The sequence below is a fragment of the Ogataea philodendri genome (genome assembly GCF_020536065.1).
Source record: "Ogataea philodendri strain CBS6075 chromosome Unknown scaffold14, whole genome shotgun sequence".
NCBI lineage: Eukaryota > Fungi > Ascomycota > Pichiomycetes > Pichiales > Pichiaceae > Ogataea > Ogataea philodendri.
In genome coordinates, this window is record NW_025764159.1 from 527 (window position 1) to 27,513 (window position 26,987).

A 26,987-nucleotide genomic window follows, 5' to 3' on the forward strand; every position below is an offset into this window, starting at 1 on the left:
GTGCGCAATTGCTCACGGCTGTCTCCCCTAGTGAAAGGGGAGCCCGTTGATGGGGAAGGATTTTTTTTTGAGTGGGGATTTACTTAACATTAGTTTAGCGCCAGATCCTAAGTCACGGGACCCAGAAGCAGACGTAAGTTTCTTTTTCACATATAGGGTGTGTGTGTATAACTTACTGATTTTGTGGACTGTCAAGCGAACTTCGATTAGCAACCCTTAGTTCAACCCACAATTGATTCGTGCGTGATAGAGCGAAGTTGCAACATGCCGATAACAGTACCCTTTAATAATCATATGCACAAAAGGGATTATTCGTTAAAGGCTTCCATACACAGCAGGCAAGCGATTTGTTGACTCCCCTTCATTATTCACGGCAGTGCTATAAAGTTTATTTTTATGTCTTCTCGATCTCTTCTTGCCAACGAAGAGGAACCCGAGCCGCTAGAGCGCAAGCCTCATAGGCTGCTATTGGGATATATCACTATAGTGACATCTTACATATGTTGTTTCTTTTTTCTAACGATATTGATGGCTTGTGCGCTTGTATCACACTTTTACAGAGTTCACGTCAAGAGAGATCATGTGTACAAGCCATCTCCAAAGCGCGCTTATCCCGTTGATAACCCCCAAAGACTAACCAAACTCCGATATTATGTCCAACTGATGGGATTAGAGCTATATGAATACCGTATTGTCACCAAAGACGGCTTTGTTATTAGTTTACAGCGGATGGTGGATCCCAACACTGCACCTACCGGCCCTCCGATTCTGCTTTTACACGGACTACTTCAGTCATCCGGGTCTTTTGTTACGAGTGGTTATAAGAGCTTGAGTTATTTACTAATTCGAAATGGCTATGACGTCTGGCTGGGAAACAACAGATGCGGGTTTGACCCTCAACACACATTTTTAAGTTCTAATGATCCCGAGATGTGGGACTGGGACCTCACTGAGATGGCAAAATACGATCTTACCGCCATGGTGGACGAAATACTGCATATCACAAAGAAGGAAAAAGTCAGCTTGATTGGCCATTCGCAAGGAACTGCCCAGATGGCCATGTTTCTCTCTGGTGAGTTTGAAATAGGATATGAGGACAAGATCGACAAGTGTATCATGCTGGCGCCAGCGATATTTGGTGGATCGTTGCTTAATTCGAAAATATTTATTCAGTTCATCAAGTTGCTACCTAATTCCGTTTACGATGCGTTTTTTGGACTCAACTCGTTCATGCCAATTATGATGAAGCTCAGAAACATAATAGTTGGCTCTCCCGCATTTGGATTTTTGAGCTATGCAATGTTCAGTTTTTTGTTTGACTGGAACGATCATCTTTGGGACAGAGAACTTAGACCGTACCACTTTATTTTCTCTCCAGTCTACATCTCGGCGAAACTGATGAAGTGGTGGCTCAGTAAGCACCATGGACAGGGTTTCCAGATGGGAGAATCTATTTTTAAAAGAGAGCGGGAATGGTTTAGTTACAAAACGCCTCCGATGTATTTAGTCATTGGAGAGAAGGACAAGCTAGTTGACGGAAACTTGTTGGTGCGCCATTTAGAGTTGAACGAGCCTGCCATGCGAGGACGGTTTGGGTACCAGAAAGTGAAGCATTATAGTCACCTTGACGTCTTGTGGTCAGATGACTTAATAGAGGTGGTAGGGGAAAACATCCTCAACTTTCTTGCCACCATGTAGATATAAATATTCGAATCATAGATTCTGATTTCCTTCTGAGATCACCGCCATATCCAGAATTTCCACCGATCCTTTCTTGGATTTGATCGATTCCGAGATCTCCTTGTAAAACTCGGGCTCCACCAAACAAACGAGTTCTGTTTCGGAGTCGATCTTTTCTTCGTGTTCGACGGAGGACACCAGCTTCTCTTTGAAAGTTTTCTCTATCTTGGTGTACTCTTTGTTACTGAGTGTGATACGGAGCTTCATCTGTGCTCTTACTATCGGAATAATCTGTTTTTCTACTAACAGCTTGATTGCCTCCAAAGCCTTCACTTTTGCGGTCTTGGCATTCACCATGTTGAACTTGAGTTCCTTCAAAGCTTTATCGATCATGGTTGGAGGATATCTCTTTTTTGTTTTTGGGTTGATGCACTTGGTAGAGATGATGGTAAGGATCTCGTTATGGAGCTTTTCGTTTTGAGCAGAACGTTCTCTCTCGCTCAACTGGATTTCTCCTTTCTTTAAGATCTCAAGAATAATCTCATCAGTATTAGTTGAGCCAAATGACTTTTTGAGGTCGTCGTTGGATGCAACTTGACCTTTGGAAACGTTGATAAACACTTGCGGGATTTGTAGAACCTCATCAAGATCTTTTTCCACTCCAGCACGGTAGTCCTGGACCTTGTTTTGATAACATGCAATCTCGAACCGCTTCTTACCTTTCTTCATTCGCACGAGCGAGACATTGGTCAAGCGGATCTGCGAAGCAGGTTGGTTAATCACAGCCATTGCTAACGAAATAAAGTTATAATTTTTTTTTAATTTTTTCACTTAGATTTATTTATCTGAATCTTCCCACAGTTAGTTATACGTACCTGTGCATGAGTTATAATTCTGCCTGCATCATCGGAGGAGGAGCCTGTGGACTTGCCACATTAAGAGCATTGATAAAAGAAGGTGGGTTTGACCGTCTGGTGGGGTTCGAGCAGCGGGACTCGTTTGGTGGGATATGGAACCACAATGAGCTCGCAGACCAAGTCCTGGAGATCCCCTCAATAGATCCCTCCACTATCGTCAATCCGGTCACCACAAAGGACGGTTTTGTTTGGCCAAACGCAGTGTATGACGACCTTCAAACCAACACGCCTTATCCTCTGATGGAGTTGAACGGACACAGCTTCCCCGAAGGGACACCACTTTTCCCTCACAGAACTGTGGTTCTCGATTACATAAGCAAGTATGGGGAAGATCTGAAATCGTATTACCGGTTTGAGACTCGGGTGGTGGATGTCCAGAAAGGCTCGAAATCGTGGATTGTTCGTTCTCGTAAGGTCTGTGCTGAGACTGAAGGGGGTGTCAAGGAGTCGACAGAGTTCCCGGATACAATTGAAGAGTTCGATGCCGTGTTGGTTGCAATTGGAGTCTATGATCTTCCGTTCATACCTGCACTTTCAGGGCTCAACGAATGGAACAAATTGAAGCCAAACACGATCGTGCACTCGAAAACTTATCGCCATCCTCGTAATATTGCCCATATCGACGGAAATATCCTTGTGATTGGTAATTCTGCGTCCGGTATAGATATTTGCTACCAATATGCAAGATTTACCGGGAAAAACATTTATAAGAGTGCCAGATCGCCGAGTAAGGTTCCGGGAGGTACTAGCGAGCTTGTGATTGATTTGCCTGATATCGACTTTTTGGACCCTGAATCCGAGTCGGTTGTCTTTGTGGACGGGAGCCGTTTGGAGAATGTGAAGCTTATTATCTTCGCAACAGGTTACTTGCGTTCGCTGCCGTTCTTCAAGCTTATAAACGCCACTAACAAGCCTTTGATTACATCTGGGGCCCGCATACACGGCCTCTACAAACATTGTTGGAGTTATGAGTACCCTGGGCTTGCATTTATTGCAATTTCCCGGTACGTGCTTCCGTTCCATGCCGCAGAAATACAAGGCTCCTGGCTGGCCAAAATTCTGCGGCAAAAATTATCGCTTCCGAGCTATGAGCAGATGCAAGAAGAAGAAAAACAATTACTTAGACTACGGGGGGACACTCCGGCGTTCCACGACCTAACGTTCCCCGACGACGTTGAATATACAGGAGCACTTCTTCGGGATATCAAGTCATGCATAGGTTATGAGAACGGTTTAGTGCCAAAAGAATGGACGGAGCGCGAATTGAGTCTCCGGAAAAACACTAAGCTTCTTAAGAAGGTATGCCTAGACCACTTCGAGAAGACCGGTGAAAACCTGACAATAGCAGACGTTGAAAAGTTGAGCATTTTATAAAACGATCCACAAAAAAAAGTGTTCGCTGCATATTTCGCTGTACATAGGGTTTGGAAACAATAGAAGCTTCAAAGCCCGTAGTCTATTTCCGGATGTTTGTTTTGCGATCATTACGATAATTATTGGTTGGAATCGCCGTGATCAAAGCCCAGCAATTACGAATTCGAGACGCTGGAAAAACCCGTTAGCGAATTTTGTACAATGCCTTTTGTTACCAGCCCTCCTACACTATAGGGGACAAAAATAAATTACGAGTCGGTTATACCGGTTATAGCGAAAAATTTGGCGTTCAGCCCCCGATTTGTTGCGTTGAAGTCCGCAATTGCAATTGATTATTTATCGAATCACAGGTTGATAACCTCGATCACCATCATTCCCCCTACAGGTTAGTCGCCTCGAGTGAAAACTTTTCTTTCTGCATGCAATAAATATTAACTCTCCATGAATAACAATGCATCTCTTCATAGAGGAAGCCAGTACGGGATGAAAAAAAAAAAAATAAATTCATGCATGAGGCCCAAATATTTTATAAACTGGCTGTCTGCATCCAAAATTTTATCTTTTTCATCATGAGTGTTTTCCAGAAGCTCAGAAACAGAAGATTAGACGACATTTCGTCGGCCGTTATTGCTCCTGAGGAGGAGAAGGTGGTCGTCTCCGACCCAGAAGGCAAGGAGGCTGCTCTTGACGATTCCATTAGCGAGGTTAGCTCCGACGCTCCAGAGGGTGTCCAAGCCATTGAAGGTGCTTTGATGGTCTGGCCTAAATGGGCTGTCTACACCACCTACGCCTGGATTTGGGTGTGTTACTTCATGCTTGCTCTGCAACAAACCATCGGAACTACCATGATGCCTTACGCTTATGCCAGTTTCATTGCTGCCCCTGCCGTTAGTACTGCTAACATTTTGGCAACTATCATTGGTGGTGTTTTGAAGCTTCCAATTGGTAAAATGCTCAACATCTGGGGACGTGCCGAGGGATTCGTTGTCTTCGTTGGTGTCTACTTGCTCGGATTGATCATCTTAGCCGCCTGCAACAACCAGCACGCTTACGCTGCGGGTTACGTTCTTTACTGGATTGGATACGATGCCATCTACCTCATCCTCAACATTTTCATCGCTGATACCTGCGGTCTTAGAAACCGGGCTTTCGCTTTCGCTTTCGCCAGTACCCCATTCATCTGTACCGCTTTCACTGGTTCTCTCGCTGCAGAATCCATCCTGAAAACAGCTACTTGGAGATGGGGTTTCGGTATTTTCACCATTGTGATGCCGTTTGTCTTTCTTCCTCTTGCTGGTGTGTTCAAATACTACCACATCAAGGCTGTCAAGCTCGGTGTGGTCAAACCACGCAACTCTGGCAGAACTTACTGGCAATCCATCCAGCACTACTTCCACGAGTTTGATATCGTTGGTGCTTTCATCCTCATGGCTGCCTTCGTTCTGCTCTTGCTTCCATTCTCTCTGCAGACTTACGGAAGAGCCACTTACCACTCCGCTAAGTTCATTGCCATGATCATCATTGGTGGCTGCCTGTTCCCAGTCTTTGCTGCTTGGGAGAAATGGGGAGCCAAGGTTCACTTCATCAAATACGAGTTGTTCAGAGATCCTACCGTCATTGGAGCTTGTATTTTGGCTGCCGTCAACAACATCAGTTTCTACTGCTGGGATTTGTACTACTACAACTTCGTTCTTATCGTTTACAACTTGAGTGTCAGAGACGCCGGTTACATGTTGGAGATTTTCAATGTTGGTTCTTGTTTCTGGTCTCCAATCTTTGGTCTTTACGTGCGTATCACCAAGCACTTCAAGTACGCTTGTCTGTTCTTTGCTCTTCCATTGCAAATCTTGGGATGTGGTTTGTTGATCCACTTCCGTGGTGAGTACACCTCTAACATCGGTTACATCATCATGTGTCAGATCTTCATTGCCTTTGCCGGAGGAATGCTTGTTATTGGCGAGGAGATGGCCGTTATGGCTGCTTCCGACAAGGAAGGTATTCCTATGATGCTTTCTTTGGTGTCTCTGTTCTCTTCCGTTGGTAGCTCCATCGGTTACGCCATTTCCGCTGCCGTCTACGACAACACCTTCTACGATGCTTTGTCCAAGAAACTGTCTGCTTCCGAGGCCTCTTCGATCTACCTTGGAGGTGTCACCGCCCAGAGCTCGTACCCAGTCGGCTCCACCACCAGAGACGCCATTATCTACGCCTGGAACTACAGTCAAAAGTACAGTTCTGTCGCTGCAACTGCTATTTTGGCTCTTTCCATCCCATCTATTGCTGTTTGGAAGAACTTCAACGTGGACCAGAAGAGAAACAAGGGTCACGTTATGTAAGCCAACTCAATCTAATAATTTTTATCTTACTATCTTATCGGTATGAATTTCAACTCGCGTAGATCTACGGTGTACTCAACTCGCGGGATCGTCTCGTCGACTCAGCCGCTTGCCAACGAGGCCGGCCTCAAGGTTCTGCGTGCTGGGGGCAATTGCGTCGATGCGTGCGTTGCCGTGGCCGCTGTGTTGTGTTTGACCGAGCCAATGTCCACGGGCATTGGAGGGTGTGCTTTTGGACTCTTTTACGATAACACCGCCAACAAAGTGTTTGGGATCAACGCAGCAGGCAAATCCGCGGCAGCGTTGAGTCTCGACTGGCTTAAGGAGAACCATCCCGACCATATCAAAGCCACACTGCGGCTCAAGGACGATTCCGTGTTCGCTATCCAGGTCCCCGGAATTATCGCCGGCTGGTGCGACGCTGTTGACCGGTGGGGGAGTGGGAAGGTGTCGCTGGCAGAGATTCTCGCTCCTGCAATCGACCTGGCCGAGAATGGGTACGTGATCTCGCAGCAGACGGCACTGCTGTGGAAAGGACAGGAAGCCAAGCTGAAGAGAGTCAACAAGATTTCTGCAGATCTGGCCGTTTTTCTGCCCAATCAAGGCTTCAGCGCGCCAGTGGAGGGCCAGTTCCTGCAGAACGCACAGTTCGCAGAGACACTGAGGAAAGTCGCACAGCAAGGAAAAGCGGGTTTTTACAAAGGAGACGTGGCACGTGACATTGTTGCGGAACTCCAGTCTCGCGGCCATGTCATGACATTGGAGGACCTTGCATCCCACGAGTCCCAGTTTGTTGAGCCCATCTGTGTTTCTGTGTTGGGCCACAAACTTTGGGAAATCCCGCCAAACGGGTCTGGTATCATCGCTCTTCTGGCTCTGGGTTATATCAACCAGCTGGACGCAGACGGAGTTATTGATTTGCAGTCGCTCAAACATAACTCAACAGAGTATCTCCATGTCATCATCGAGTGCTTGAAACTGGCCTTTAGAGACTCAGACGACCATGTCCACGATTACCGGCATTACAAGGAGTCCACGGGAATTGATCTTGAACCCGACCTGAAAAAACTGCTCCATTCGTCCTACTTTTCCAAAAGAACCAAACATTTCTCGAAAAGCAAGGTTTTGGACAATAATCAGATCCCACGCGAGGTTCCTGACCCGTCAATGAGATCAGACACGGTGTACCTGACGGTTTCAGATAGTGACGGGAACGCGTTCTCGTTCATCAATTCGTTGTACCACCATTTTGGAAGCGGTATAGTGGTTCCCAAGCACGGCTTTATTTTGCAGAACCGGGGTGATAACTTCAATTTGAATCCTGCCTCCAAAAATTGTCTCGCTGGAGGAAAAAGGGCCTACCATACAATAATCCCCGGTATGATTACCAAACAGGTTGATGATAAGGAATTGCTGTATGCAAGTTATGGTATCATGGGCGGTTTCAATCAGCCACAGGCTCATGTTCAGGTTTACCTGAACATGCTACTTTTTGGAATGAAACCCCAAGAGGCCCTGGACGCGCCCCGGTTGTGCCTGGTGCCGCACCCCGACTTCCACCACACCGACAATGGACTGGGATCGGATGGCCCCGTGAGCACACAAGTTTCCCTGGTGAACATCGAGGACGGGGTTGCTCCCGAGGTGGTGGCAGGGCTGCGTTCTTTGGGCCATGAGGTCCGCATTTTAAGCAATCAACAGCGTTCGCTCTTTGGACGCGGCCAGATTATTCGCCGTGAGCCAGATCCGCACCACCTGGTGTACTCTGGCGGCAGCGATCCTCGCGGGGACGGAGCTTCTGTTCCTTTCTATTGATAACGTAATTTTACACCTGGGATAGTCCGAACACCGAAATTCGGGGTTCGGGGTTGAGGTTAGGACTTTCTAGCAAATTATTTCACTGGAATACATAAGGGGTTCGGTCACTATCATGCTTCCCTCAGCCGTATGAGTGTTTGGGAGCAGACCACCAAGTTCATAACCAAATATAGAAACCGCGAGACTCAGAATGCCGATCTTGTGTTGGTTGTGGTGCTGATAGGAGTGACTTTCGACCTTATCAATGTGACAGCTACCATTTCCAGTATTGCCAACATTAGAGATCATTTTAATACCACAGATTCCGTTGCTTCGTGGGCATTATCTTCCTACGCGGTGACATTTTCAGGACTCATTGCATTTTGCGGTCGGATTGGCGACATTGTCGGTCACGATACGCTTTTTATTTGCAGCTCTTTGCTGTTTTCGCTATTTTCACTTCTTTGTGCGGTGGTTGATAACTTGAACGGTTTAATTGCATTTCGTGCGCTTCAGGGAGTTGCTGCTGCTGCGCTGGTTCCCACCGGTTACGCCATCGTTTCGAGCTCTTTCCCAGAACACAAGATGGGATCAAGGTTTTCCATTCTTGCTGCAGGGTTTAGTGTTTCTTTTGGAGTTGGGTACATTGTTGGCGGAGCCCTGGACATAACTTCTGTGGGATACAAGGGGATCTATTATTTGAGTTGCGGAGTGATGTTTCTGAATGCCATCGCATCGTTCTTCCTTATCAAAAAGCTACCAAGGACAGGGGAACGAATCGAAAATCTGGATGCTGTTGGATCTTTGCTATTGATTACGGCCACAGCTCTAATTGTGGTTGGATTCACTGAGGCCGGAGACAACTGGAACTCTCCACGCGCGTATGTGCCGTTGCCCGTGGGAGTGGTTCTGTACGTGGTGTTCTTTTTCTGGAGCACTCATTTTCTGGACATGGCCAGGACTAACATCCATGCCTTCAGAGAGGTTATTCCGCTAATTCCCAAATCGATGCTGACATCATTCGTGCCAGTGGTGATGAATTTTTGCAACTTTGCCAACTACGCGTCGCTTTTCGGTATGATCACGCTGGTTTCACAGTTTTATCAGTATGCCGAAAATAATACCGCGCTGATCAGCGCACTTCGGCTCATCCCCAACGTGATCACCATGACGTGTGTGACGCTGCTATTGGCCATCAAGCACGATATATTGTCTCAGAACAAGGCTATGATGCTCGGCTACTCTCTGATGGTTGCTTCCCTGGCTATGATTTGTGTCTGGGATCGTACCGTGGACAATTTTTTCTGGAGATGGGTTGTTCCGCTGCAAATCATCTCCTCCGCGGGAAGCAGTTTCTTCTTCCCGCACTGTCTGAACGTGCTGATCGGAGCTGCCGAGCCTGAGGTGAAAGGCCTGGCTTCGGGAGTTTTGCAGACGTTTGGCCAGCTCGGTGTGAGTGTCTGCTTTGCGGTGGTGACTTCTGTGCTGGGAAATGGCGAGAAAACCGACCACAAGTTCCGTATTACGGGCTATGTCCTGGTCTCCCTGGGAGCCCTTGGCTGGTTAGGATGTCTGGGTGTGGTCATCTGGTCCAAAAAGACAAAAATTCAGTCTGAGGAAGAAGTGGTGGCAGAAAAATAAATATATTAAACTATAATATGTCATTGCTGGTGATTGTAGTACATCTGGTAGAAAAATGGGTCATCACGGATATACGAGAGGTCCGACTCGATGGGAAGTGTCGGAGGATGTAGATCGCCGTCCGACTTGATTAGATCGATCACGACATCGAGAGTTTCGTTGAGGCAATGGTCGGTAGCCAAAAAATTGGCATACGGCTTAAGTCTCTCATTAAACTCGCGCAAGCCCTCCAGAACCTTCGGTTCCAAAACGTGCATGTTCTTCTTGATACATGCAAGAACTATGGCCAGAGTCTGGAAAGAGTAGCATGAAACAAAGGGGAAAGATTCTCTAAATTTGATGAAGGGCCGAGGAGCAGATTTGGAAGCAGAGTCGATAAATTCCACTAGCTCTTCGAAGAACCGTGACAGAACATTGTTAATTTGGAACTGCGAGAAACGGTGCGTGCGGACAAACGCGTAATGGAGCTTAATCTGGTTACTAAGCAGTAGCAGCCGGTAGTTTCTGTATAATATCGTCGGATCTTTCTCCTCTCTGTCCAAGACCCTGGTAATATAACTGTCCAGCCGCAAAATGTGGTCCTGGTACAGCGTCTCGTTCTTTCCGAACTCCTGGAATGCAAGATTTGTGTCTTGGAAGATCTCCACAAGCTCGCAGAGAATATACCTAGCCGGGACGCGGGTACACGAGATCGCATTCGGACGGCCGATCGTCGAACCAATCAAACAGTCGTAGTAAGCGGTCGTCCGCCAGATGATATCCAGCCGGTGCAAACAGTGTTTTCCTGGCCGAACAACATGGCAACCCAGACCGTACGCGGAACAAACAATGTTGAACAACAAAGTCCAAGCAGCCTCGATCTTCATGGAGTACGAGTAGAATTCAAGCAATAGCAGCCGTGCCTGCAGAAGTTCGACGCTGTCTTCCGAAAATAAGCCAGCTCGTCCAAACCCACGCAGCATCTGGGCAATTATTTCCTCGTCTGCCTTCGGATGGTATCTTGCAACCGAAATCAGAACTCCGTATAACTGCACCAGAGTCCTGCATGGAAACACGAGCGTTTCCATGAACTGACTCACGTTGTGCGACAATTCCAGATAATCAATGAACGGTTCGTGAGCACCGAAGCTCGAAACCTCTGAAAACAGCTCTAAACCTTCCCTAATAAATTGGCGAGTTTGATCTCCACTGTCTGGTCCGAACAACAAACTAAACTCCACCATTTGCTCCTTCACCAGCTCGTCAGAGCTGGTGTACACCGTTCCCGTCGCGGACAACACGTCCTTGACCGAGTTGAGCCCGAAATATCGCCCTTCCAGGGGACTTCGATGGAAATTGTGGGAGTTCTGTGAGTTCTGGGTAAAGGCCAACCCCGGTGTCACTATGGGTATACTTCGGAAAGTGGTGGGGTATTTGCAGTCCAGCTTGCGCTTGGAACAGTTGGCACAGATCGGATGGGTCCGATCGCACTTCACTTTGCGACTCTTGCAATTATAACATGAAAGCCGAGTCACCATGATATCAAGTCCGATATATTTTTGATTTATTATAAATCATGCTTTTTCAGCCTTGAGGAAAAAATATATATATCAAGGCTGTGCAGACGTGGTGCTTGACAAGGTTTCGAGTAAGCGTCGATAGACCCCGGCAAAGTCGTTGTAGTAGACGGTTGTCTTTTCCCAGGCGGCAAACAGGTCGACTGCAGGCCGTGCGGTGGCAGCTTTGCCGTGCTGGATCAGCGTCAGCGCGGCAAACATGGTGACGAACTTGATGTGGTCGCTACTTTTGAGTAGCAAGATTGGGTCGGAGTCTTTGATGAGTCCGAGCAGTTTTTCGCACTCACCGTCAAGCTCGGCTGCAGACTTGGGGTCGCCAGTGGTGAGGAAGTCGCGTCGATACAGCATCACCTTGGCAAACCGGTATGTGATCGAGATTGGTCGGCCGACCGAGTGTTGTTCCAGCAGGTGTTTCCAGTCGTTGAACGACGACTTGAGGTCTTTGAGCGACACGTCGAGCGGTTCTTTGAACTGGAGCGAGTTGTATAGCGTAAGTAGGATCGACAATTGGGCCACGACACGGCCGTCGAAGCTCGAAGCAGACGGGATTTCCAAAATATTGCGGCACTGGTCCAAACGTAGCGTATCGATCAGACACGGTCTTCCTGACAAAATGCAGTAGACCAGATGGCCCAAGACCATCTGGTTCCACAACCGAAAACTCTCGTTTCTGTCCGGGTGGAGCCTGAGTCTATCGGAGAGGAGGTTGAGGTCCATTTCGCGGGTGATGTAGTGCAGAAGTCCGTATCCTGATAAAAACCAGCCGTCAAAGTAAAATGATTGGTGTGACAGAGAAACAGCAAACAGCGAGATCAACAACAACGATTGGATCTGGTACTTGATCTGCGGCACAACTAGAATCGATGCTGATAACAGTCGTTGCATGATTTGCAACAACGACCGCGCCAGATGGTTGCCATTCTTCAAAAGTGGGCCCTTATAATACCTCAGGCCCAAAAGACACATAACCGCGAGCAACATCGGACACTTGACTCTCAGGTCGTTGACGAATCCAGGAGGAAGTTCGTACATTGCGATCCAGTGGCCGTAGTACTCCACACAGATGGAAACCAGCTGGTTGGCCAGAGGTTCCGGGATCAAGCCAGAGCCAACGATATCTTCCTCGGGCGATCTGACGGGCGGAGGAGTCCATATTCCGTGGGCGAGCTCCTTGCTGAACGGCATCTGGCACAAACTGGCCGCACGACGGACATCTCTATAGGGTGTCACGTCGAAATATAGCTTGTCCAGCAAACCAGGAGTGTCTTGGCCCGAGTCTATTTCCGACTCCACCATGTCGACGGCTTTTCGAACTCCGAGCAGCAAGTCGACCTTGTCGAGGACCTGATCCAGTTTCTGGGACAGCGATGCATCGGACGAGTCCTGTGTGGCGATTGGGAGCGGCGGTGGCGTGGCGTTCTGCGACAGCAATGATTCTGTCAAGTTGACATCTGCCAATGAGCATCGCATGCCCAGATTTGTGCATCGAAAACACGTTTGGCCGTTGTTTAGATAATGGCAGCGGGTTTTCGCGCGGCGGCACTGCGAGCATGCCAAAGCAGCGCGTCGCACCTTGAATTTTGGTGGTTTAGCAACAGGCGTGTTTTTCATTACCTTTATAAAAATGATTAACTAATATTTGGTGAAGCCGTCTGTCAAGATGGACAGATACTTTTCACCGTTTACGGTGCAAACTGCGTCGATTTGCGGCAAATTATCCCACTTGAAGTTCTTTCTACGGTCGACAACGACCTGGCCAAGCGCGATCTCCGACTTGGTCTCGACCAGACAGTCGACTTTCTCTGTTTCCATGATCGACTCGTCGATAGCATAGGCGACGGCAAGCGAGTCGATCAGCGCGCAGTAGTCACCAAAGTTGCGCCTTCTGAGCCATGCAAGCACACTTAAGATGAATTTGGCTGCAACAGAGCTCGAAAGCGCCAGTTTGTCTTGGTATTTCTGTGTCATGGCGATGCAGGGCTGACAGAAAATGTCCATTCCAATGGCTGTCAGGTTGAATTTTGCGCCCCAGACAAGCTCGGCTGCTTCTGGGTCAACGTAGATGTTCCACTCACTGACAGGGTTGTCTCCCGTGGCATGTAGGGCCTCAGAGGGAGAGAAGCCAAACGAGCCACCAATGATGATAACTTTTTCCAGCTTGGATGGTAGCTGAGGGTCTTTAATTAGGGCCAGTGCCAGATTTGTGAGCGGACCGAGACAGACCATCGAAATCTGTCCGGGGTACTTATTGACGGTGTCGACGATCAGGTCGCTGGCCACGGCAACGGAGGCTCCCGACTCGTCCCATTTGGTACTGTTAAGTTCGGGCATGTCCAGGTCGCCTAGGCCGTCGGAACCATGAGAGAAAGGATCTCGCGGATATTTGCGAACGAGCGGCTTTTCGGGCCCTTGGCCGACGGGAATGTCTGTTCTATCAATCATGGACAGGATTTTCTTGAGGTTGTTAGTACAATCGCTTGCACGCAGATTTCCCGAAACAGTGGTGATGGCCTTGACGTCCAAGTTTCCAGGCGCAAGGGCCAACAACAACGCACTGGCGTCGTCGATTCCTGGGTCACAATCAATAAGAACCTTACGCATTTGAGTTTATTTGGGAAATCCTGCGCATTAAATATATTTTCGGTACCAAGACTTTTTCACCGTAGGTAAATCCGACGGTTAATTTTTTTTTCCATTTCCTTGATTAGGGCTTTTTTGGTTTTTGACGTGATAATTTTTATTGTTATATCTTCAGCCTTTAGCCGCATCTTTTTTACCGGAATTTGCAAGATATGAGCTCTGCTACCAAGAACAGCGGTCGCCTAATGGCCACCGCACTGTTTTGTGCTATTATCAATGGATGTACTATGGGTGTTGACCAGAGTATGATGACCAATCTGAACATGATTGACCAATATTTGACGTATTTCAATTTGGACTCCAATTTGGAGGGACTTTTCTCCGCTTCCATCAACATCGGGTCTGTTTTTGGTGGCTTTTTCGCCGCCCAGATTATCGATATCCCCAAAGTCGGCCGGAAGGGAGGTATCCTCATCTCCGCTATTTTAACCTTTTTGGGTGTCGGTCTCCAGACCGGAGCCAGAAATAGAGCAATGTTCTGTGTTGCCCGGATTATCATCGGTGTTGCCGTCACTATCAATGCCGTTAGTGCCCCAACGTATGTTGCCGAGATGGTCAAGGCCGAACAACGTGGCTTTTTCGCCGGTGTGTATATGGCCAGCTGGTATTTGGCAGCAATTATCACCACCGGTATTTCTCTCGGCACCTACCAGAACGCTTCATCATGGGCTTGGCGTGGAATCTCGCTCTGGCAGATCGCTCCTTCGGTGCTTTGTTTGCCAGTTCTGTTTTTCATCCCGGAAACACCGAGATTTTTGGTGTACACCAACAGAGAGGAAGAAGCTTTGCAGGTGTTAAAAGACTACCACGGAAACGGCGAGGAAACCGCCCTGGTGGCCCACGAGTTTGCCGAGATCAAACAGGTGCTTCAGTACGAGAAGGAGGCCAAGATCGGCTGGCTTGACATGCTGCGCACCCGCGGAAACCGCTGGAGACTGTGGATCATTTTCTGGATGGGTGTTGCTTCCCAACTGACCGGTAGCAACATTGTTGGAACGTATTTGGGACTATTTTTGGAGAACGCAGGATACACTTCCACCAGACGCCAGATCGTGCTGAATCTGGGTCTGCAGATCTCCAACTTGTTTTTCGCTTGCGCTGGGTCGTACTTGACCGAAGGTTTGGGTAGAGTGCCTATCCTGTTCTACTCCACCGTGGTGATGGGTATTTGTCTGTTCATCATGGGCGGTCTTCAGAAAGTGTACGGATCAGGAGACAACATCAACGGAACGAACGCATTAATTTTCCTGGTGTTCTTGTTCAGTGGAACTTATGCGTTCAGTTTCACTCCATTATGTGTTTCTTATCCTGTCGAGATTGTCAATTACAGTATCCGGACCAAGGGCATGGCTTTTTCGCAAGTGGTTACTTTTGGATTTGGGTTCTTCAACCAGTACGTGATTCCAATCGCGTTGGATCACATTTCGTGGAAGTTCTACATGATTAACGGTGCTTATAATTTCGCGCAAGCTGCTCTTATCTGGTGGACTTTTGTTGAGGTCAAGGGAATGACGCTGGAGGAGATCGACGTGAAATTTGACGGCGAGTTGCACTTCAACCCGGCCGATTCCGAGAATGAGGAAGTTTTGCAGGCCACTCAGGTGGAAAAATTGGACGCTGAGAAGTCCGCCTAAATTTTATATGCTGCTGCCTGAATTTATTTTTCATGGAAATTTCTGTAAAAAAAGCATTGATCCCTATTTAACGTGATTAATGGGCGTGAAGCTCATATTTATCGATTAAGCGCCAGTACGACGACGCAGACATTCTTCTGAACTTCTTTCCTAAAGCAATCATCACAAACGAAATTGCCCAGAAAAACATACCAATGCATCCAATGGCAATGTACAGGTTCTGAACCCCCACGGCATCCAGCCACGGAGTCACCGCATACGAGAACCCGAATCCCATAGAGTTCCGAATCAGAATCATCGTCACCAATCCGTCACCGGAAACTTCTTTGTAGCAGTCAATGATGTAATTGATTGCGACCGCAGATCCCATCGGAAACGTGGAACAGATCATTGCTAGTCCAAAAGCTAAACCAACCCAATGGACCTCGTGGTGAGCACCAATTCCAAACAGGAAACAGCCAAATGGATGGATGATCATTGGGATCACAGAAACCCACAGTCTTTCCTCTGGTTCTCTGTATCCATGGGCCTTTCTGGCACGCATTGTGGACCAGGTATCAACGATCTTTCCGGAGAAGTAGGATCCGACAGAAATGCCAACAAAAGGAGAAGCAAAGAACACTCCAATCATTTCTCCAGACATGTTGTATGGAGGAGATGCGAGGATATCTGCCAATGTAGCGTTGACAACATTGAACCAGGAAAGAACAGCTCCAACAACAAGTCCTCCGAACGCAATGGCCGGGTATCTGACCAAATAGAACGGAATCCACATCGATTGGAAGAACGTGTTCTTCTGGTCGGGATTGCGTGCTCCCCAGAACTTGAGCTTCTCCATGAACGTTTTTCTCGGGTAGCCAGAAGAAGCAACCTCGTCCACAACAATCTGGTTCTTTTCCTTCTCGTTATCCGGGGAGTTGGTGTTGTTCACGGAAACAGCACCCTGAACTCCGTCCATCTCTAGCGCAGGGTTGCGATGGTACATGGTTTCCTCGAGGAAAAAGAAGATGAACACCCAGCAACCGGCAGCAATGATGGACCAAATGTATGGAATCCATTTCCATCCCAGTCTGTCCACAATGTATCCAGCAGGGATACCACACAGGAAAGGAATGTTGAACAGGGTCCAGCAGTACCAGGCGATCCATCCTCCACGTTCATGAGCGAAGAAAACGTCGGAAATGCAAACTTCAATCAGCGTTTCAATTGGGCCATAGAAAGAGCCAACCAAAATTCTGTTGATGTACCATTCACCAGTACTTTTAACATAGGCCGACCAGATGGTGCACAATAAACAGCCAAGTCCTCCAAGCAAAATAGCAGGTCTGCGACCATAGTTCAGGCCAAATGGTTGCCATAGCAAATTGGACCAGCCAAAGAACAAGTATTGAATACCAACACCAGTGTTGAGATTTGCCAGGGGAATTCCTGTGCTCTCTTCGACCGATAATAAGGCCGCCGAAAGCGAAGTACTCAAGATGTCTGCCGAGAAAACGGCAATAATCAAGCACATGGCGAGAAGTCTTTTACGAGACTTGGACCAGTTGAGCGGGTCCTCGGGGTCATCTGTTGGCTGGGGAACAAGAACAATGTCCTTGTTACCCTCGTGTCTGACGTCGAGGTTGCCGTCAAGGTCAATAAGGTGAATAGTGCCTGGAATGCGAGTTTCTGTCATAGTGATGTGGCTAGAAATGTCCAAACACTCAAACACCATTTTATACATTTGTCTCCCCGAGACAGAACAGGTCATACGATCCGAAATTGGAGCCCCCAGATAACAGCCAAGGGAGAAAATGACTGAATAGAGATGATCAGCATCAGACGATAAGTGGCTAGACCCAAATTGGTGCACCAATTGAAATCCATTTAAGAAGTTCCACTTTTATCTGTCCCCAAACAGGTAATGAAGAGCTGAACTCCGTTGCCCAATCGACGAGAAAACTGTTGGATGACGATCGAGACATTGTTGAAATAGGTCGTCCACGACAATACATCGACTTAAGTCCCTTAAAAGACAATAGAATTTGAGCCACGGCAGTGTTGCTCTGCATGTGAACAAAGTTTGATAAGAGATAACGGTCTTGACTGGAGTTTTGGTCTCCATAGGGCTATTTTATGACAGGTTGGACTATCAGGGACAGGTGTCTTATCAGAAAGTGCAACAATTATACTTTTCTTGGACATAATATGCCATCGTCGAGCAGATTTGATATCCCCTTGGCCGTTTCAGTAGCCATCGTATCCAAATTGGGAAAAGCTTTCGTCTATTGAAGATTTACCAAAATTGATGTCTTTGGCTTTGCTTCTTTGGGCGAAAAGTTCCTCAATATGAGCGTCGTTCTGCTTATAAGAAGCACACCGTTTTTCCACTTATCCAGCAATGTCAACCGCATACATTAACGGAAAAATCTATACCATTTCTGCTCAAAAATGGGCAGAAGCATTTTTGGTTCAAGCTGATGGAACTTTCGGCCTTGTTGGCACCTCGAAGGAGGTCATGGCCACTGACCCAGCCAAGGTCGTCGACCTGGAGGGCCAATTCGTCATGCCAGGAATGCATGACGCTCATTGCCACCTTTTGATGGCTTCCGAGGAAAAGTTGTTCGAAGCCAAGCTTGGAACCTCAGGATCCCAGGAGGAGATCGTCCATAAGTTCAAGGAGTATGCATCTGGTGCGTGTGCGCATTTGGGAACGGTTTCGAATTGGCTCGTTGGTAATTTCTACCACTATGCCAGTTTCAAAGACGAAAAACCCGACCGGCAATTTTTGGACGATGCTTTCGGCGACCAGCCCGTGGTCATTCGTGAGTACACCACCCACAACATCTTTGCCAACACTGCTGCCCTTCGTGCTGCTGGATACGAAGAAAATCCCGTCGACCCTTGGGACGGATACTATGTTCGCAGAGAAGATGGCACAATCACGGGAGAGCTTGTCGAAGGAGCTGCCACGCGGATGTTTGCTTCGTTGCCAAAGGGCCGTCCCGAGGACAACGTTGTTGCCTTGGAGTACGGTGTCAAGATGGCCAACCGGTTTGGCTTCACCACCGTTCAGGAAGCTTCGGCCAACACGGTGTATTTGGAGGCGGCCAAGAAGCTCGAGGAAAAAGGCACTCTGACCATCAACCTCGACGCACACGTGGTGTTCTATGGTGTTGGAGCATTCCCACAGGAATCTGTTGGTTCATTGCACCATGCTTTGTGGAATGCTAAAAACTATAAGTCCAAGCATTTCAACCCGATGTTCACCAAGTGCTGGATTGACGGAGTTCCTTGGCATCCTCACGAGACTCACTGTCCGTTGACAGACGACGGCGAGGTTGACTATTCGAGATTGTTGATTCCTCCTGAAACGTTCAAAAAGGCCATCGAAAGGTTCGACGCCGAAGGACGTACTTGCAAAGTGCACGTTTGCGGCCAGGGATCGGCCAAGTTTGCGCTGGACTGTTTCGAGGAGCTGCGCAAGGCCAATCCGAACGGTCCCCGCCACGAACTGGCCCATAACATGGACGTTACCGCGGCAGACTGTCAACGGTACAAACCGCTAAACATCACTGCGGAGATGTCGCCAGCTATTTGGCACGACCCAGACTTCCAGCCAGAAGTGAACCCAAAGAGTGTTTATCCATTCAACACTCTGCAGGACGCTGGAGCGTTGTTGACCATCGGTTCCGACTGGGTGTTTGCTCCAGACACCCCAAACATTTTCCCAGGTCTGCAGGCCCTGATGGAAAAGAAACACGGCTGGGACATGAAACGAGAGGACATTCTACGGATCGTGACTCTGGACGGAGCCAAAGCGGTGGGCAGAGAGTCCACGGAAGGCTCTATCGAGGCCGGAAAGCTGGCTAATTTCATTGTTCTGGACCGTAACATGGTGGAATGCGAGTCTGTGGCAGACACGATTGTGAAAAAGACATATTTCGAAGGAAAGTGTGTGTACGACTACGACACAGATGAGCTCAAGCATATGCAAGGCCATTTGTGAGAGAGATGTGTTTAGCTACTATTAGCGAGAATAAGGTTTGAATTTGCTGTAACGGGCGGTACGGGGAAATCTAGGCGAGCTCCCACGGAGATTGCTTTTGCGCAGGACACACCTCGCACACACTTTCTTGCGAAGACCTGATTTGCTCGACCGCTCGCTAAGATCGTCCAAACCTACCCTGTGGCATTAGCTGCAAAACGGTGCAAGGTGTGAAAACTTTTCCAGAGATAAGCAAGGCCACGATGGCGCGCCAACACGAAGCTGCAGAGTGATGGAACTCGACGGATTTGGTACGTTGGTACACCTTGAACGTGCGGAGAGCATTCGCCGAGCGTTTTTCGCTATCATGTCGTTATCGTATTTCAGTCGCTAACTGCTTCCTACGAAACCTTATCAGCCTCCCGTACGCCTGGATGCTTATGTCAGCAACCGTCCCGCTTAGAGGAAATAGCGCGAGGGCAGAAATTTTGATCACGTCAGCCAGTTCCCGGCAGCTGTGCCCCAACAAACAGAAGGTCCACCGTCTATTGATGCATGTATGGCGTGAAAGATTGGACCAGAGCGAAACCATTAAGCGCTGCTTGACACACAGCCGCAGTTTCCCAATTAGTACAATGCCGTGATCATAGGGTTTTTTCTCGTGGTGTCGAAAGATAAGCTGCAGGTGTTATCTATCTGCAAACAAAGTTGCATTTTTGCAGGGATTTTCCGAGTCGCTAGTTTGAGCATATATATATGGATCAAGACGGACGAATATTTGCACCAAAAATGGAGAAACAACAACCAGTTGGTAGCATATCGATGCACAGTAAGTCCAATTACTTGGTTGACACCGAGGAGGTGAGTTCAGCCAAGGGTTACAACACCGAGGTTCACAGAGGTCTGAAGAGCAGACACGTTCAGCTTATTGCCCTCGGGGGTGCTATTGGAACCGGACTTTTCGTCGGTACAGGTGGCACCTTGACTGCGTGTGGTCCTGCGGGTCTACTTGTCGGATACCTGATCTTGTCCTATTTTGTTTGGGCCATAATGAACCAACTTGGTGAGATGGTTTCATATCTTCCGATTTCTGGAAAATCCACCATGTACGCCCTTTGTGAGCGGTACACTGGTAACAAGTCCATCGCTTTTGCTGCCGGACTCAATCTCTACTATGCTCAGGCACTGATTGCCCCGGCAGAAATGTCTGCTTCCGCTTTTGTCATCGAATACTGGACCGACGCCAACGTTGCTATATTTATCTCGATTTTCTGGGTTTCCACCGTCGCATTAAACTGCTGTGCCGTCAAGTACTTCGGTGAGGTCGAGTTCTGGATCTCTAGTATTAAGGTTTTTACCATCACCGGTCTGATCATTGTCGGAGTGGTGATTTTCTTTGGTGGAGCTCCTGCTTCCAACGGTGTTTTAGGTTTCCATTACTGGAACCACCCTGGTGCCTTTGTTGAGCATTTGGCCCCAGGAAACACCGGAAAATTCTTAGCCTGCTGGACAGCTATTGTGAAAAGTGCTTTCGCCTTTGTTTTGTCGCCAGAACTGGTCACCAGTTGTTCTGCTGAGTCCGAGGCCCCAAGACATAACTTGCCAAAAGCCTGCAGACGTTTCGTTTTCAGATTGGCCATCTTCTACGTTCTTGGTGTTCTCGTTATTGGAATCATGGTGCCTTCCAATAGCGACCGTTTGATGAATGCCGTCAATGAGGGTGCTTCCGGAGCTGCTGGATCTCCATACGTTATTGGAATCCAGAACGCCGGAATCAAGGTGTTGAACCATATTGTCAACGCCTGTATCCTCACGTCCGCCTACTCCTGTGGAAACTCGCTCTTTTACTCCGCCACCAGAACTCTGCACTCCATGGCTCTCCAAGGCGAGGTGCCGTCTATCTTTGCTCGTTGCTCCAAGAACGGTGTGCCGTACGTGGCTGTCATTCTGACCGGTGTCATTTCCTTGGTGGTCTACTTGAACTGCTCCGACTCCTCGTCGATCGTGTTCACCTGGCTGTCCAACATCTCCACCGTGTCTGGATTCATCTCTTGGATCCTTGTGTCGATCACCTATATCCGTTTCAGAAAGGCCATCACCTACCATGGTCTTGACGACAGAGTCACCTTCAGACCACCGCTTCAAATGATTGGAGCATGGGCCAGTCTGATCTTCTTCACGCTCATTACCCTCACCAACGGATACGGCGTTTTCTTCGACTTCAACGTCAGCGACTTCTTTGCTGCCTACATCACCATCCCTATCATCTTCGTGCTTTACGTCGGCCACACTCTGTGGTACAGAAACTTCAAGCTGTTTGGTCCGCCTGAAGAAATCGACTGTATCACCGGCCTTGAACAGGTCGAAAAGGAGGCTGCCGAGTACGTCGAGCCTGTTCCGCGCAATTGGCTTGAGAAGATCTGGTTCTTCCTCGCTTGAGAATATATATTTGTTCATGTTAGTAATATTACTCTTTATTAAACTCAATCACCACGAGATCGTCCCAGCTGGTGGCCGTGTCTGCTGCTGCAAACGCGGCCTCGAACTCGTCGATTCCAAACACCTGTGTGCGGAATATCTCCCAATACCGCAGACTTTTCGAGTTGAACAGCTTCACCAGATCCTGGGCCTCCGCGCGAGTATACATCGCCTTGGACACAATGGAAATGTTTTTGAACGCCATAGAGCTGTAGTCAATCGATAGCGGCTCCGTGGAGAATCCTTGCAATAGAGCCCGGCCGCCGTAGCCAAGAGCTTGGAAACAAACGTCGAAGTTCGGGTTCTTTGGCACACCAACAGGGTTCAGGTCCAGAAAAACATCTGCAGGACCAAAGTGTGCCAATGCGGCTGAATCTGCAGCTTTGTCTCCGGTAAGAGTCACAGCAGAGACGTTGGGAAGCGTCTTTGTGTACCGTTCGAGCACAGCCTTGTTTCTACCAACAGCAACGACTTTTGCTCCCAGCGCCGAGGCAACGGCAACTGCCGCGCCGCTGAACTTACCTGTGGCTGGCGAGATGATCACAGTCTCGCCTGCTTTGAGGTTGGCTGCACGGAATCCGGCGTACGGAACCAGAAACGGCCCAATATTGTTCACGTAGTGCACGCTGTGCTCCCCGAGAGCCGACTCGTCGATCGGGTAGCAATCGTCGATGTCGACAAGGGCGTACTCCTGCAAATACCCGTCTCTTTTGTATCTGAGCTTGGAGAGCTCCTTGGACTCGGCGGAAATACCGCCAAACCCGCCCTTGATGATCATCTCCTGCGGACTCTCACGTGACGTGACAAGCGAGTCCAGATAAACCAGCTGGCCTGTTTTCAGGTGGCCGCCCGGGCCCACTGACACGACGCGGCCCACGCCGTAGCCGCCAGGCACAAATGGCAGCGGCGTACTGAACACCGGGTGTTCGAACGTGATCAGTTCCTTGACTCTTTTGAAAACGGCACTCGAGATCACCTTGACGACTGCACAGCCAGAAACGGGTTCTGGAAGCGGCACCTGTTCGATTTTCAGCGGCTCGCCGTACTTGTGGCAAACTAGCGCTTTGTAAGTGGACATTTTGACTGCTAATACGGCTATGGGCCAAGGCACTGGGTTTTATACTGTTTGTTCATCAATAATGGTTTACCGGAAATAAAGTTTAGATATGCACGGAGATAAACAAATAGCCGGAGAAGACTTAAATTGTAGCCATCTCCGATGCTGTCACCACATGAAGTCTGTTTTCATGGTGAACTCGTCCAATGAGCTCACGAACTCGCGCCATCCTCGGTCTTCGGTCCAGGGATTGGCCATTGGAGTCGCAGACTTTGGTCTTCCAAACGAAACGTGCATCAGTTTCTCAACAATGTACGCACCCCGCAAAGCTGGCCGGATGGTTTGGCGATACGAGCGCAGCACGACAAGCAGTTTCTCCGCAAGACCAAGGACCTGTGGTTTGTTGAGCTGGGTGTCCTTGTTGGAAGCCAAGTCCACCAGAAGAAACAGCGCAGCAGACACTGCCACGTCCGGCATGAACCACGGCTTGCGGTACATTGCTGGTGTTTCATCGCTGGTGTAAGTCAGCAGGATGTCTGTTGCACACGAGACGCATTTCGCATAGTAACTGGCCAGCCACTCGTGTTTGGGGCAAAACTCGCACATTCGACAGTAAATGGTGAGCCGTTCGTACAGAAAGAGATACTCTGCGAGAAACCTGGAGTAGGTGGCCGTGAACGAGGAGCTGGCGTAGCTGAGGTCTGCTATGGTCTGTTTCTCCAGGTCGAGCAGCTCAGACTCGGCAATTCGCAGGTGTTGCGCCGACAGTCTGGGAGCAAAATAGTACCGTTTCTTGATGGTGGACACCCGACACCCCATGATCTGGTACATGTTTTGCTCGTTGATGAGCTTGGGAGCGATCCAGCGGTTCGGCAACGGCGTCGTGAAACTGTCCACCATGATCATCGACGTGCGGAAGTCGCTGTCGTACCAGTCTGTGATCACCAGCGACCACCAGCACCGGATTTTAAGCTGGTCATCGTTTTCGGTGAGTTTGTCCAGGTCGAGATTGCGTGCATGGTAGCAGAAGTTTCCCAGCAGTGAGTACTGCAAGTCCACCCCGCCAACCACCTGACAGCAGATCCGCATGAGTCCAAACGACTGGATCGCTCGCAGATCAGGGTACGTTAAAAAACGGCCCCGTGAGAGACAGTGGTACGCACACGAGAAAAACGCCCGCGACAGCGAGTCCCAGTCTGCATCCGAGTACCCGAGACGTTTTTGCAGCGCGTCGTCCGAGTAGTACGAGCCAATGCACATCATGGCGTAGTATTGCGACATGAACAAGTACGTTTTCTCGTTTTTCGAGTAAAACGGAGTAACGTGTTTCTCCTGCTCTGTTTGCCAGTAATTGTTGTACTGTAGCAGGAACTCGTCTGTGTCCAGGACATTGTGCAGAAACGAGACATCCACGGCGGCCTGGAGAATGATATCGGACTGCGACTTGTCGATGGAATTGACCATCCGTAGCTGCTGGTTCCAGATCTCTGTTTTCGCCGAGGTCGGGGTGGTGCTCTTGAAAAGCGCCCATTCCTCGATATCTTGCGCGTAGAGACTGTCGACGTCTGTGAACCGCTCCACAAGCGCCTGTTTCAAAGCCCCCACCGTCTGTGCGTACGTTTTCCAGGCCCTATCGTGATCCACGGCAACGGGACTCGAGTTCCGACTCGTAAAGGTTGCACGGCTGGCCGCCCCGCGCGCCTTGGCCTCCTGAAATATCGTCTCCTCGAGCTCGCGGATCCGCCGCTTCAACACCTTGTTCTCCCGGGCAAAAAATAGCTCGTCCTCCTGGCCCTTGGCAAGTAGAACGTCCGACTCCACGGGGTCCCGCGTGCACAGACTCGCGCGGTCGCGGTCAATGCATCGGCTGCATGGAATCTCGAAGTTGCACTTCACCCGCCGCCGCTTGCAGCTCGTGCACGCTCTCCTCACCTTGCCCATTCGTCGCTGGAGTGCCAGTGTTGATTTTCTTATCAGAAATTTATGCACAGATTTGCCGAATCGAGTATATTTTTCACGATAGGATACAAACACCGGCGGGTGGTGACAAACTTGCACGGACGCGCCACACGGGCTCTTCCTGGAATTGGTCGAGAGCTGACTGTTCCATTCAGCTCTTTCCTGCTGGGATTGGCGCTTCTCAATGCCTAACTGTGCTGGTTCCCCCCACATGCTGCTACTCAACACCGCCCACCCCGATATTTTTCACCTGATTTTCACCCACAATGAACTCGTGCCGCACTTGCAGGGACCTCACCCTCCACTGCGACGGCAGCGTGCCCGAATGCCTCAACTGCCTCACCTCAGGACGGGTCTGCGAGCGCTCCAGCCCGCAGTCGGGCCCAGAAAGACTGCCCGCGGCCGTGGCCGTGCCCAAACCTCGCATGCTGGCCAACATGATCCCGGAAACGGAACTGTTCCAAAAACCAGACGGCGGCAGCGACGTGACCCCCCACCTGTCGCGCGCAAAGCGCGGCAGCAAAGACCCCCACCCAAGATCCGCGAAAAGACGCTCTGTTGACGACGAGTCCGGCTTCTACTCCGTCCTCAGAAACACATGGAAACAGCTTGTTGAGTCGTCCTCCCAGCAGAACACCGCCGCCATCAACCTCGACCTGCTCGAGCCCCTTGAACCGCAATCCCTCAGCCCCTACATGGACAAGAACGGAGAGTACCATCTGGAAGAGATCTTTAGCCGGCTCGACCTCGCAGACGGCGAGGAGGTGGACATTGTGCGGCACTTCTTCACGAAACTGCTGCCGGCGATATCCGCGCAGTCCAACCAGAAATGGCCCAGTCTGGCCGTCAAGTACGGCGACAAAGACGTGGTGAAAAGCTGCTTTGTCTCGCTGGGCTGTTTGCATATGGCTGCGGCAGTGGACGACCAGGCACTCAAACACAAGCTGCTCGAAACAGGCGCGCTTAACATCAACAGAACTATGGACTATCTACTGAACTTCATCCAGAACCACGATCTATTGGACTCGCTCGTCTATAACGACGTGGAAAGCGGTATCAACAAAATCATCTCTGTGGATAACATTCTTCAAACAGACACCCCGATCTTTTTTCTGTCCTTCATGATCTTTGTCCAGGTGCTATACGGGATTCTGGAGAACGGAAGGTCGGCGCTGTGCAGGGTGTTTTTCAAGCTTTTCGCCAGTTTGCTCGAAAACGGGTCGCTAAGAAGCACTCTGGACTCTTTCCAGGCCAGCGAGTCTCTGTGCACCACCATGGCCTGGTGGGACACCGTTTCGTCGCTCGTATCACCGGACTGTCGCACTCCCTACTGTAACCCACACTGGTACGACGTCGACCACCTGATCGAGCAACAGAGTGGCTGTCCAGGAGAGCTTTTCGTGTGCATGTCCAAATTGTGCCACCTCCGAAACGGCATCAGATACAACCGTCTCACGGGCGCAGAAATCAAGCGGCTGTTTGCGGAGCTGCGCACAGAGCTAGCCAATTACCGCATGTACGTGAGTTTCAATGTGGATCCCCCGAAATCCGGCGCCTACACGCAAAACTCGTACTTTGTTGTCCGGCTCAAAGTGGCCCAGTGCTGGTCGCTGGCCATTCTCACGCTGCTCCTCGACACCGTCAAGCCCCACACAGAGTACAAACAGATCATTCAGCAGCTGGCGCTCGAGTTCGTTGACGTGTACGTGTCGCTCGACAAGTCGCTGCGTGTCGTGGCCCATATGGTGTGGCCCGTGATGCAGATAGCCACCAATTTCCGCGACTTTAGGCCGGAGCTCGAAAAGGCCGAGAAAACGTTCAAGTCGCCGAGCTTCTCGATGATCACCTCGCTCGCAGACGCCGTATGGACCACAAACACGCCGCTCGAGGAGATCCTGGCGGGGAAAACATGGTTACAGGCGGGAATAGATCTGCTGCCATTATAATTATA

General features: G+C 49.4%; 20 protein-coding genes across 20 annotated transcripts; 12 read left to right on the top strand and 8 right to left on the bottom strand.

Annotated features, from left to right (window-relative positions):
* Positions 1-528: 528 nt before the first annotated feature.
* OGAPHI_006321 (uncharacterized protein) lies at positions 529-1,698 on the top strand (the record flags this gene model as incomplete). Its single annotated transcript, XM_046207597.1, has 1 exon — positions 529-1,698. The coding sequence occupies one exon, from the start codon at positions 529-531 to the stop codon at positions 1,696-1,698; it is 1,170 nt and encodes a 389-aa protein (XP_046058587.1).
* A 15-nt stretch (positions 1,699-1,713) lies between these two features.
* On the bottom strand, positions 1,714-2,469 carry OGAPHI_006322 (uncharacterized protein; the record flags this gene model as incomplete). The annotated part of the gene is made up of 1 exon (XM_046207598.1): positions 1,714-2,469. The coding sequence occupies one exon, from the start codon at positions 2,467-2,469 to the stop codon at positions 1,714-1,716; it is 756 nt and encodes a 251-aa protein (XP_046058588.1).
* A 92-nt stretch (positions 2,470-2,561) lies between these two features.
* Positions 2,562-3,971, top strand: OGAPHI_006323 (uncharacterized protein; the record flags this gene model as incomplete). The annotated part of the gene is made up of 1 exon (XM_046207599.1): positions 2,562-3,971. The coding sequence occupies one exon, from the start codon at positions 2,562-2,564 to the stop codon at positions 3,969-3,971; it is 1,410 nt and encodes a 469-aa protein (XP_046058589.1).
* Positions 3,972-4,540: 569 nt separating this feature from the next.
* On the top strand, positions 4,541-6,307 carry OGAPHI_006324 (uncharacterized protein; the record flags this gene model as incomplete). Its single annotated transcript, XM_046207600.1, has 1 exon — positions 4,541-6,307. The coding sequence occupies one exon, from the start codon at positions 4,541-4,543 to the stop codon at positions 6,305-6,307; it is 1,767 nt and encodes a 588-aa protein (XP_046058590.1).
* OGAPHI_006325 (uncharacterized protein) lies at positions 4,574-7,170 on the bottom strand (the record flags this gene model as incomplete). The annotated part of the gene is made up of 4 exons (XM_046207601.1): positions 4,574-4,978; positions 5,057-6,251; positions 6,554-6,772; positions 7,007-7,170. The coding sequence occupies 4 exons, from the start codon at positions 7,168-7,170 to the stop codon at positions 4,574-4,576; spliced, it is 1,983 nt and encodes a 660-aa protein (XP_046058591.1).
* On the top strand, positions 6,350-8,122 carry OGAPHI_006326 (uncharacterized protein; the record flags this gene model as incomplete). Its single annotated transcript, XM_046207602.1, has 1 exon — positions 6,350-8,122. The coding sequence occupies one exon, from the start codon at positions 6,350-6,352 to the stop codon at positions 8,120-8,122; it is 1,773 nt and encodes a 590-aa protein (XP_046058592.1).
* A 132-nt stretch (positions 8,123-8,254) lies between these two features.
* Positions 8,255-9,745, top strand: OGAPHI_006327 (uncharacterized protein; the record flags this gene model as incomplete). The annotated part of the gene is made up of 1 exon (XM_046207603.1): positions 8,255-9,745. The coding sequence occupies one exon, from the start codon at positions 8,255-8,257 to the stop codon at positions 9,743-9,745; it is 1,491 nt and encodes a 496-aa protein (XP_046058593.1).
* A 20-nt stretch (positions 9,746-9,765) lies between these two features.
* OGAPHI_006328 (uncharacterized protein) lies at positions 9,766-10,968 on the bottom strand (the record flags this gene model as incomplete). The annotated part of the gene is made up of 1 exon (XM_046207605.1): positions 9,766-10,968. The coding sequence occupies one exon, from the start codon at positions 10,966-10,968 to the stop codon at positions 9,766-9,768; it is 1,203 nt and encodes a 400-aa protein (XP_046058594.1).
* Positions 10,969-11,334: 366 nt separating this feature from the next.
* Positions 11,335-12,771, bottom strand: OGAPHI_006329 (uncharacterized protein; the record flags this gene model as incomplete). Its single annotated transcript, XM_046207606.1, has 1 exon — positions 11,335-12,771. The coding sequence occupies one exon, from the start codon at positions 12,769-12,771 to the stop codon at positions 11,335-11,337; it is 1,437 nt and encodes a 478-aa protein (XP_046058595.1).
* Positions 11,501-11,923, top strand: OGAPHI_006330 (uncharacterized protein; the record flags this gene model as incomplete). Its single annotated transcript, XM_046207607.1, has 1 exon — positions 11,501-11,923. One exon carries the CDS (start codon positions 11,501-11,503, stop codon positions 11,921-11,923), a length of 423 nt encoding a protein of 140 aa, XP_046058596.1.
* A 162-nt stretch (positions 12,772-12,933) lies between the features above and the next one.
* OGAPHI_006331 (uncharacterized protein) lies at positions 12,934-13,902 on the bottom strand (the record flags this gene model as incomplete). The annotated part of the gene is made up of 1 exon (XM_046207608.1): positions 12,934-13,902. The coding sequence occupies one exon, from the start codon at positions 13,900-13,902 to the stop codon at positions 12,934-12,936; it is 969 nt and encodes a 322-aa protein (XP_046058597.1).
* A 191-nt stretch (positions 13,903-14,093) lies between these two features.
* Positions 14,094-15,575, top strand: OGAPHI_006332 (uncharacterized protein; the record flags this gene model as incomplete). The annotated part of the gene is made up of 1 exon (XM_046207609.1): positions 14,094-15,575. The coding sequence occupies one exon, from the start codon at positions 14,094-14,096 to the stop codon at positions 15,573-15,575; it is 1,482 nt and encodes a 493-aa protein (XP_046058598.1).
* Positions 15,576-15,651: 76 nt separating this feature from the next.
* Positions 15,652-17,250, bottom strand: OGAPHI_006333 (uncharacterized protein; the record flags this gene model as incomplete). Its single annotated transcript, XM_046207610.1, has 1 exon — positions 15,652-17,250. The coding sequence occupies one exon, from the start codon at positions 17,248-17,250 to the stop codon at positions 15,652-15,654; it is 1,599 nt and encodes a 532-aa protein (XP_046058599.1).
* Positions 15,994-16,869, top strand: OGAPHI_006334 (uncharacterized protein; the record flags this gene model as incomplete). Its single annotated transcript, XM_046207611.1, has 2 exons — positions 15,994-16,428; positions 16,540-16,869. The coding sequence occupies 2 exons, from the start codon at positions 15,994-15,996 to the stop codon at positions 16,867-16,869; spliced, it is 765 nt and encodes a 254-aa protein (XP_046058600.1).
* Positions 17,251-17,955: 705 nt separating the features above from the next.
* OGAPHI_006335 (uncharacterized protein) lies at positions 17,956-19,563 on the top strand (the record flags this gene model as incomplete). Its single annotated transcript, XM_046207612.1, has 1 exon — positions 17,956-19,563. The coding sequence occupies one exon, from the start codon at positions 17,956-17,958 to the stop codon at positions 19,561-19,563; it is 1,608 nt and encodes a 535-aa protein (XP_046058601.1).
* A 768-nt stretch (positions 19,564-20,331) lies between these two features.
* Positions 20,332-21,981, top strand: OGAPHI_006336 (uncharacterized protein; the record flags this gene model as incomplete). Its single annotated transcript, XM_046207613.1, has 1 exon — positions 20,332-21,981. The coding sequence occupies one exon, from the start codon at positions 20,332-20,334 to the stop codon at positions 21,979-21,981; it is 1,650 nt and encodes a 549-aa protein (XP_046058602.1).
* On the bottom strand, positions 21,040-23,098 carry OGAPHI_006337 (uncharacterized protein; the record flags this gene model as incomplete). The annotated part of the gene is made up of 2 exons (XM_046207614.1): positions 21,040-21,934; positions 22,014-23,098. The coding sequence occupies 2 exons, from the start codon at positions 23,096-23,098 to the stop codon at positions 21,040-21,042; spliced, it is 1,980 nt and encodes a 659-aa protein (XP_046058603.1).
* Positions 23,099-23,245: 147 nt separating this feature from the next.
* OGAPHI_006338 (uncharacterized protein) lies at positions 23,246-25,018 on the bottom strand (the record flags this gene model as incomplete). Its single annotated transcript, XM_046207616.1, has 1 exon — positions 23,246-25,018. The coding sequence occupies one exon, from the start codon at positions 25,016-25,018 to the stop codon at positions 23,246-23,248; it is 1,773 nt and encodes a 590-aa protein (XP_046058604.1).
* Positions 23,268-23,600, top strand: OGAPHI_006339 (uncharacterized protein; the record flags this gene model as incomplete). Its single annotated transcript, XM_046207617.1, has 1 exon — positions 23,268-23,600. The coding sequence occupies one exon, from the start codon at positions 23,268-23,270 to the stop codon at positions 23,598-23,600; it is 333 nt and encodes a 110-aa protein (XP_046058605.1).
* A 284-nt stretch (positions 25,019-25,302) lies between the features above and the next one.
* Positions 25,303-26,982, top strand: OGAPHI_006340 (uncharacterized protein; the record flags this gene model as incomplete). Its single annotated transcript, XM_046207618.1, has 1 exon — positions 25,303-26,982. The coding sequence occupies one exon, from the start codon at positions 25,303-25,305 to the stop codon at positions 26,980-26,982; it is 1,680 nt and encodes a 559-aa protein (XP_046058606.1).
* Positions 26,983-26,987: the final 5 nt, after the last annotated feature.